The 10321-nt window shown below is 42.9% G+C and overlaps 1 protein-coding gene across 1 annotated transcript in view; it reads right to left on the bottom strand.

Moving 5' to 3' along the window:
- Nucleotides 1-456: 456 nt before the first annotated feature.
- The window catches only part of REST (RE1 silencing transcription factor), a 51386-nt gene continuing 41521 nt past the window's right edge, over nt 457-10321 (bottom strand). Inside the window, exon 4 of the mRNA XM_033915188.1 lies at nt 457-4162. Within this exon, the coding sequence (XP_033771079.1) occupies nt 1713-4162 (2450 nt within the window). The 3' untranslated portion in view covers nt 457-1712. The remainder of the gene's footprint in view (nt 4163-10321) is intronic.

The following is a 10321-nucleotide window of genomic DNA, read 5'->3' as shown; positions in this document are numbered from 1 at the left end:
GAAATTACATAAAGAAAATAAACATGCATATCAAACAAAGTGTATGTATACAGCACGAATACTACTTTTAACATCTTAAACTGCATAGGTAAAATTAAAACAAAAATGCAATGTGCAATACTGTGAGCCCTTAAAGCACCATGATAAATCTTTCTAAAAGTCTATCATTTGGGCCCAAATTCTGTAACCAGCGCCTAAAGTTAGACTCCTATTTCGGAGGCGCCCAACTAGATAGGTGCCTATCAAGAAAGCGTGATTCTATAACAAGGTGCCTCTAAAAATTTAGGTGGCCTTCAAAAAATTAGGCGCTATGCATGTTAGGCATGGGCGTGGCTACATGATAGGCGCCTTCTTACAGAATCACTGCTCTTAAGCGTGCTTAAGTGCTCGCATGGGCGCTTAACTTTTAGTTGTGCCTACAGCTGGCCTATTTAATGGGCGCCTCCAAAATAGGTACCGCTCAGTGTGATTCACTAAATAGCACCCAATTTTATTTGAATTGCGCTGAACAGTGCCTATATTGGCGCCTAACTTTTGGGCGCTTCTTATAGAATTTGCCCTTTGATCCCTACATTACCATCAATATTTATCAAGACACAGTGTGTATTCCCCACCCCCCAAAAAACAACCAAAAACATGATATCTAATCTGAAACACAGACAATATGGGGGGGAATTCTATAATCAGTGTTGGTATTGGCGGTTGCCAATAGTATATCAATCACGAATCGGCGCCGATTATAGAATTTCACTTTTTTTTTTTTTTACACTGGAGCCTTAAATGTAGGCCAGCATTTTAGAAGCCTACATTTAGGGTACCAGTGTCACACTTATGAAAGCACCTAGGAGCACTTAAGGATGCCTAAGGCCACTTCCGGTGCAAGCCATGCCCATGTCAATCTTAGGCATCCTTACGCACCTCTAAGCGCTTCTGTAAGGGCAACATCGGCGCCGCAAATGAAGGTGATCTTCGGTACATTCGTTTTTTTAGAAACGTGATTCCGGATTAGTTGGTTAGCCAGTGGTAGGGTACCCTATTGCTGGCTAACCTTTGGCACGTCTTTGAGAATGTCCCCCTATGTCTTCCAGGTCCCAGTGCCTGTGGTTTGAAGATGTAACATGAGGTGAGAATACACTTATTTTTGTTTTGTCTCTGAGATAATCTCTTCTTTTCATCCAAAGTGCTCACTTTATCAAATAGAAGCATTCTATTAGAATCTGATAAACTACTCAAAATAATTCATCACTTAGCACACACCACGATACTGGAGTCAGAAACAAAACTAAAGCTGAATTTGGGAAATAAGCAGTTAAAAATAATTAATATTTCAAATACTAATTAGTCTTTGACCATTACCACTTAAATCTCAGTGGTATAATTGATATACAGGGATAGCTGTTTACTAAATCTCAGATTTAGACAATAATTTACTCAGTTAAACTTAACTCTGCTTTTTAACCAGATTATAGTTTTACACTAAATCAGCAGACCACAAACCATTATGACAATGGTTTCTAAACAAAGGACACATTAGGTTAATAAATTCAGTATCACAAAGTAAAGGCAGCAGAGAGGTATCCACCTAAATCAACAAGTCAAACATAAACAGCAGTTAAGATAAAAAGAAAAAACTTGGCTACAATAACTTTACATTATAGTAGACTGTGACTAAAAACTAAAAATTTAAAACTTCATCAGCAAGGTGCTTTCACTCATTCCTGCCCCTGTGCTGCTTTCTCAAGGTAGTATACATTTACCAAATGACGATTCAGATGCTTACTGTATTCTCCTTCTTTTCTAAATGTACGATCACAAAATATACACATAAATCTCTCCACAGTCACCTTGGATTTAGCTGACTGTGGTACAGCAGCTTTACTTTCCACTATTTCTGGTATGGACTGAGCACTATTTAACCCAGAATCATCACTTCTTTCTGAAATATTGTCACTTATGTCACTGCCATCATGGCTGTGGATTCCTTCATCCTCATCCATTTCCACAGATTCAGCCACTGCAGCATTACCTTGGGGGTGTACAAATACTGCCTTTTTTGGATTCTGTTGGCATTGCTGTTGTGTCTTTTGTTCAGTGGGAGTGTCAGTATTAGACTGATCTTCTATCAGCTTCTGATTTGCCATCTCCGGAATTTCAAATGTTTTGTGTATCGAGTCTTTCTGATGATCTTCATAACTGAGGCCTTTTGGGCACCCATCTACCATTTCAAGAGGGTCCACTGGATGACTATCCTGCACCTCCACGGGATTTGCTGAGTACCCATCAGGTGCATCCACAAGATCTGCTGTGCACCCATCAGGTGCCTCCATGGGGTCTGCATGGTGCTTGTCAGGTGCTTTCACGAGGTCTGCTGTGCACCCATCAGGTGCCTCCATGGGGTCTGCGGGATACTCATAAGGTGTCTCCACAAGGTCTGCTGTGCACCCATCAGGTGCCTCCATGTGGTCTGCAGGATGCTCATCAGGCACCTCCACAAGGTTTGCTGTGCACCTATCAGGTGCCTCCACAGGGTCTGCAGGGTGCTCATCAGACTTCTCCACAGAGTTTGCAAGGTGCTCATCAGGTGCCCCAACAGAGTCTGCCATGTACCTTTCAAATGCCTCCACGGGGTCTGCAGGGTGCTTGTCAGGCACCTCCATGGGATCTGCAGGGTGCTTGTCAGGTGCCTCCACAGGGTCTGCAGGGTGCTCATGAGGTGCCTCCATGGGGTCTGTGGGGTGCTTGTCAGGCACCTCCACGGGGTCTGCAGGGTGCTTGTCAGGTGCCTCCACGGGGTCTGCAGGATGCTCATGAGGTGCCTCCACAGGGTCTGCAGGGTACTCTTGAGGTACATCCACAGGGTCTGCGGGGTGGTCATGAGGCGCCTCCACGGGGTCTGTGGGGTGCTCATGAGACACCTCCAAGGGATCTGTGGGGTACTCGAGAGGTGTCTCCACGGGGTCTGCGGGATGCTTGTCAGGTATCTCCATGGAGTCCCCTGGATGTCTACCAAGGACTTCAATATCTGCTAGTACTGTTGGGATTTGCTTACTGGAAAGTTCCTTGGGGCCACTAGATGGACCTTGATATTCTGAAATGTAGCCAGTTTTAGTTTGCTCAACTTCTGCAGGCAACTTCTGAACTTCTACTTCTACCTCTACAGCTTTTTGTGTGGGCAGTTCATTCTTCTTGCTTCTACCTGCATTAACAACATGAAAAATACTCTCTTCTGTCATGGAAGCAACATCAGTAGATTCTGACTCCTTGTGCCAATTATCATCAGAACAGTCAAGCATTCTGTTATTGTCTTCCTTCACCATCACAGGTTTCTCAGGAATTAATTTCTCTTTGCCTTTTTCTTGAGCACCAAGTTTTTTTATTTTCTTCTTGTACTTGTTTCTTAACACTTTCTTTTTCCTGCCTTTCTTAAGGCAGGATTTTTGCTTTTTGGATGCTTTGCGTTTGATATGTTCCTTCTGGATTTCCTGACAATCTCTGGCTTTGTGTTCTAGCTTCATTTTCTTTTTTGTTACATATTTGTCATCTGCGAAATCTTGCTTTACTGAACTGGGTTCAGTTTCAGCTTTTCTTTTAACACCTTTTCTTTTACTGAATTTAACCATGCTTTTTTCATTTTTCTCATCTACCACATTCTTGGGCTCAGGGGTGGCCTTTTGGCTTCTAGTTGTCACTTGACCCATACAAGCACCAGTGCTTGTCTTCTTATCTTTTGAGCTCTCTTTGTTCTCCACTTTGACAGTTCTCTCTTTTTTTTCCTCTGCCTCACCTTTAAACTTTGTGTGCTCTGTGTCTGGTTTCTCACCGGCAGCAGAGTCTGAAAAATCTGCTTCACATTTTTTAGTCCGTAATTTCACTTTGGAGACATCCATTGTGATGTCTGAGCAGTCAGGATGTCTTGATTTTATGTGATACTGCAGGTTGCATTTCTTGGATGCAGCATAGTCACACACTGGACAGAGGAACTGCCGTGGATTGACATGAAGCTCTACATGTTTTTTGAAGTTACTCCGATCTGCTGTTTTGTACTCACAATGCGGGCAGGTTAAGGGTTTGGGACCATTGTGAACCTGCCTTGCATGACGAGTCACTTCATGCTGGTTTGCCGCCACATAGCTGCACTGTTCGCATTTAAATGGTTTCTCACCTAAGGAAACAGATAAATGTTAGTATAGAACTAAGCACAATTAATCCTATTAATTATGAATAAAAATACTGCACATATCACATATAGATGTCATGCTTATTTGTTCAAGTTGCACAACATGCAAATCACTAACAAAATTAAGTGTCATTTCATATTTGACAATGATGCACTTACATGGTCATATAATATTTTACACATAAGGCAAACATTATTATAAGTAAGAATACCTACCAGGACTGATCACTCAATAGTTAAGTTAGTAAACTGAATCCATACCCAACTGGTCCATTGAATGCATTATAGAGAAACAGAAATTAGAGTTGATAAAAGTCTTCATCCACATATCAGAAAAATCAAATTTACCAAGTCTCTGTATATTCAACAAGTTCAATCAAGTATGATCAAGAAAGAAAATTTCCAAATTATGTCATCTGAACTTCTCTCAAATAGTAATACCAGTAAATAACTGTTTTTTCCTCATTAGATAAAATCAATCTTTTGGATGATAAAAATGCAATTTCTTTTGTGAATTATTTAAAAACTCACTATAGCAAGTAAGGAAAATTTGTTAATCTTTTTCCTATTATTAATGATCCAGAAAAAGAAGCAGCAGCAATCAAAATCTATTTATACAGAGATCCACTGTCAATCAGCAGTCAATTATTAACAAACTTAACCGGACAAGTATGTCCCATTAACTTTGTCCAAACGTTCATCTGCATTTGTCTGGGTAGAAATGTAGAAAATCCAGATAAAATCTTGAGCAGTTATTCCAGTTATTTGTGCAAACTGACTTATTCACACTGCTTTAACTCAAGAGCATTCAATATGCATTATTTAGCTAAGTATGACATTCTCAACTTGTCAGGCCTCAAGGGATATCTTTTTTACTATTCGTTTTAACTTTATGTTAATACTGGATGGGTAAAAATTAAAGACACTAGTGATATAGTTGCCACAAGACATAAATTTACAAAGTAATGAGTTGTTTTGCATGAATTTTACGTGCTGCATCTCATTACCATTTAATTCACAAAAACTTAAAATATGTGTTACAGTAATGTAAAGTATGTTAGTACTCATTAACAAGCATTAAAGGGCAAATAATGCATGTTTTGGCTATGAAACATCTTTATTGGATAATAGATTATGGGGCTCATTTTCAAAGCACTTAGACACACAAAGTACCATAATAACCTATGTGTGTCTAAGTGCTTTGAAAATAAAGCCCTTAAACACATAATTTCTGAGTTTTGTAAAGACTTTAGGATCCTTATTGCCCAAATTACCATACAGTAACTGCAAAGCCTATGCATTAACTGTTGAGGTGTATCTAGCATCTTCCTATACAGTTAATTCAAAGACTACTCCTGGGGGAATTCTACACAGTAGTGCAGAATTTGTGCAATATTCCCCACCCCTGTGGAGTGTGCAGAATTCTGCAAAGAAGCTGCCATCAGGTCTGTCCTTGGTCTTTTCCCCCCTCCCCTGCAGAGATTGCATGGCAGGAGGAGGAAGTGAACTGCTATACATCAGGTTGCTTCCTCCTCCTCTCCAGCTTAGTCTCAACTATTTAGGTGAACCTCTCTACAGCATCACAGTTCACCTAAACAGTCTAATCTAAATTGGCAGAGGAGGAGGTAGTAACCCAATGTGTAGCAGCTCACATCCTCCTCCTCCTGCCAAGTGATCTCTGCAGGATAGGGGAAGACAACATCAGATGCCATGAGGAAGGAGGGAGAAGAGAGCAAGAGCAAGGTGCATATGCCATGTTGGGGGTCATGGCAAGTGCGTATACCATGTTGGAGGTGGGGGTCAAGGCAAGTGAATGTGCCATGGAAAGGGGTGTGGGAGACAGAGCAAGGTATAAGTGTGCCATGAGGAGGGTGGGTGGAGGGCGTAGAGCAAGGTGGGAGTATCCCTTGTGGTTTTGGGAGGCAGTGAAACAGAGTGTGCAAATGGATTTGATGGGGGAGGACAAGAAAAAAGAAGGGGCCAGACTTAGGCCTAGATTCACTAAACTCACCTTTGTTGGGCGATCCGTGGCCGAGTCTTCCCGGGCAACCGATTCACTATGCATACTCATGCAAATTAATGCGATTGGAGGCACGCCCCACAGCGACCCCATGGATTGCTGCAGATCGATCCAGACGCATGCACACACCATCTTCTTTGTCGGTAGATGCGGTTTGCACATGCACTGGCTCTTCACACAAGCGAGGTTAAAACAGGAGGGGGGGTTTTACTGGAACTATAATAATGCAGCAAGAAAAAAACTGAATGGGGAACACGCACGTATGGGAAGAATAGGCACGTTTGAACAGAAAACATTGCAGCCAGGAATACGCTTTTGACCCGTGGGTTAAAAAACGAGCTTGCACTGCAGGGAAGGGTGGCAGAGAACAGGAGAGTCAGTAGGGACAGGGCAGCAGAGAGCAGGAGAGTCGGCAGAGCTTGCCTTCTTGTGTTTTTACACAAGGGAGATGTGTTTAAAATGTTTTATTTCAGGGTTGCAGGGCTGGGATTTAAGAGCGGCAGAGAGCAGGATAGTCGGCAAGGACACGAGCGACTGGTCCTCAGCAGTCACTTCTTTTTGGATTGGCCAGCCCAATCGGTGCTCCTTCATTGGTTTAGTGAATCGCTGCCTTCCTACTTTGCATGCCATTTCCCCTCATTTGCATGTGCAGATCGGATCGGGTGGGAGGTTGATCGGCCAGGAGGCTAGTGAATCTTGTCAGGGTCGGAGAAGGCTCGAAAAGCTTAGGGGCTCCTTTTACTAAGGTGCGCCAGTGTTTTTAGCGCGCGCTAAACTCACGCTATGCTTCTAAAACTAATGTCAGCTCAATGCTGGCATTAAGGTCTAGTGTGCGCTATTCCGCAAGTTAAAGCCCTAACGTACCTTTGTAAAAGAAGCCCTTAGTAAATCTAGCCCAAAGTTCAGAATGCATCACAGAGACAGCTGAGAGTATGCCAGTGGTGTGGGGAAAGATCAAGCTTGAGGATATGCCATCAGAATGGTAAGGAAGTGATACAATGATGGCTGGGGAGAGAAAATGAGAGGGAGAGGTGAGGACGGATGAGATGTGAGGACGTGTAGGTTACTACATGTGCAAGACAAAATTAAGAGTCTTGCTGGAAGTTAGCAGAAGATAGAGCTGCAATTAGAGTGCAGGACAGAAAGGGAAAGGCTGGAGCCTAAGGAGGGAATTTCAGGTCTTAGGATGTAGAAATTCTGTTTAAAAACACTACAAATAATTAATGCAGAGTTTTGCAGAAGTTTTAAATATTTTGTGTAGAATTTTCAAAAATATTGCACAGAAATTCCCCGATAAAAGACAATAAAGTTACAGTTGCACTTAATCCCTATTAAGGTGGCATTAACTGTTCTGCTTTTTTATTTTTATTTATTCAATTTTCTGAAACCGTTCTCCCAGGGGAGCTCAGATCGGTTTACATGCATTTATTCAGGTACTCAAGCAGTTTTCATACCACATATTAACTGCAAGATACAGCCCACACCCATTCCCCATTATTCAATTAATACGGAAGCTTATTCCAACGGTCAACCGCTCAAACTCAGGGGCGGGAAATTTCATGGCGACATCAGGAAGTATTTCTTCACAGAAAGAGTGGTTGACCGTTGGAATAAGCTTCCGGTGCAGGTGATCGAGGCCAGCAGCGTGTTGGACTTTAAGAATAAATGGGATGCCTATGTAGGATCCCTACGAGGGTCGATCTGAAGAATTGGTCACTAGGTATAGACTTAAGAGGATGGGTCAGTAGAGTGGGCAGACTTGATGGGCTATAGCCCTTTTCTGCCGTCATCTTTCTATGTTTCTACATGTCAAGTCACCATGTTAACTGTTGGTGCCACTATGTACTAACAATCACTAGGTTTTACTAAACTGTGGAAGAGCTTCTTACCGCGAGCTGGTGAGGTAAATGCTCCAATATTCATAGGAACTGAATGAGCGTTAAGAGCATTTACTTTGCCAGCACATTAGAAGCTCTTCCACAGTTTAGTAAAAGGAGCCCAATAAATGCTATTTCTTGTGTTAATGATTTAACACGTGCTAGGGCCTTAACGCACAGAATAGTGCGCACTAAATTGCTGCACGTGCTAGCCGCTACCGCCTCCTTTTGAGCAGGCGGTAGATTTCCAGCTAGCGCACGCTAATCCGGTGCATGCATTAAAACCGCTAGCGCGGCTTTGTAAAAGGAGACACAAGTTTTTTAGATTTGCAAGACATTGAGCTTCAGATGAGATTCACACAGCGCTGTTTTGACAGAGCTGATGAATGAAGAGATCCTCCAAAGGATTGTGTTGCTGAAATGTAATTAAAGCTGAAATTCTGATTTGTGCTGTCGGAAGTGACTTTTTACATTTACTGTAAACGCTCAAAAATAATTCCAGGGCAATAGGTGTGTCATTCTAGACAAGTGGGTTATCTCCCCAAGCCATATGCAGAAGGAATCCACTTTGGATTTTTCCTGTGTCCCTCCTACTTCCCTGGGAGCTCTATTGCCACCTGCAGATTTTTTCTTATGCATGCAAGCCAGAAGGATGTGTTTCTGTTCTGCTCACACTTTTTCTTATTTAATTTGGTGTTTTCGACTTTATTCTGTGTTTTCAGTTCTCAGAGCTTTCACCTTGAATTCAACTCTGCCTGCATGAAGAAGAAGCAGACTCTGGTCTGCAGCTGACAGGCTGATCCCTGGTGGTAACTGTTAGCCAGCCTGCACATATATTTTTGGAGCTCGGGGGTTGTCCCAGCTTTTCATCCTTACCTACTGCTTAGCAGGGGTTTGAGCGCAGGCTGTTTGGCATCCGTAGGAGGCTCAGCGGAGTCTAACAGGGTGCTGGCTGCATTTTTTAAAGCCTACACTTTTGGTAGCGAGTCTGCGGGGGTGGAGGAACAGTCAGATACCGTGCCTGAAGATTAGCATTGAAGGGATGTTCCTGCTTGAGGCAGTGATTCTTCTGATTTCCAGCTACTGTAAGAGAGCTGAGGCAGACTGCACCACATTGCCAACACAGATCACAGTGAGTAAGGCTTTTACAGCCTATGAAGTGAATAGGGAGGGTCTCTGAAAAACAGGGTTTTGAAGGTTTGTTTCCCTGTGTTCCTCAGCTTAAAAATCCTAAATTCACCACTTTTTGTGTTTGTGAAGTTTGGGTTTTTAAAGATATTTTGGAGCAAAAATCTTGACGGTGGTCATATTGGATTTTTAGCAATCTTTTTTCAAAAGTTCCCTGCAGTTCCAAAACTTCAATTTTTGCCTCAGAACTGGTTGGGATGAAGTCCTTGGGCTCTTCTACCCCAAATTCATGCCAGGATTGTGCAAAATGTGTGCTTCAGGAGCGTTCTTGCGCTACATGCCATGTGGTGTAGACTGGAGATGCAGCAGCGGCTAGCTTACCCTCTGTTCTGCATACTAAGGTGACAAAAAGGACAGCTAGCCCTTTGAGGAGGCCATCTCTATTTGCGTTCCACGCGTAAGTACTCGGATGTCCCGCAGCCCAAGAAACACAATGTAGAGTCATCACAGAGTGACTCAGCGCTCCATAGTCAGGATGCCTTCTCTGACTTTCTCAAATTTGGGGGAAAGCTTTTCATTAGAACCATGCTTCTGCACAGTCCCCCTGCGCCTCAGACTCATCTCTTCACATCAAAGTCTCACTCGGCATGAACTCTGAGGACTTTCTTAGAGATCAGACTCAACAGATTAATTCCATCCGGCCCACTCCAAAGTGGAGCTTTTTTGGGCTCTTCAGCCAACCAGGAACAGGGCATTGGTTTGGTAGGATTTTTCTGCTCTTTCTTTTTTCTTCCAGGTGTAAGTACTTCTGCAACTACAGTAAGCTGGGAAACATTGTGTCACCAAAGCTGCTGCTCAGGTTACGGCTTCTGTCTCTCTGCAGACAGAAAATATTACCCAGGCAGAGGGAATGGTTCCATGTGTAAGCTGTCTTCAGCTTGAATACCTCATGGAGCAAGTAAAGGAACTGAGAGAGTAGGTGGTAAGACTGAGAAGCATCCTTGAGAATGAGAGATACATCCGTGAGAAAGCAGTTACTGACCGTAAAAGGTGTTATCCAGGGACAGCAGACTGATATACAGTATTCTCACATGTGGGGTGACGTCATCTATGGAGCCC

Source organism: Geotrypetes seraphini, chromosome 1 (genome assembly GCF_902459505.1).
Source record: "Geotrypetes seraphini chromosome 1, aGeoSer1.1, whole genome shotgun sequence".
Lineage (NCBI taxonomy): Eukaryota > Metazoa > Chordata > Amphibia > Gymnophiona > Dermophiidae > Geotrypetes > Geotrypetes seraphini.
This window is presented reverse-complemented; position numbering and strand designations above follow the sequence as displayed.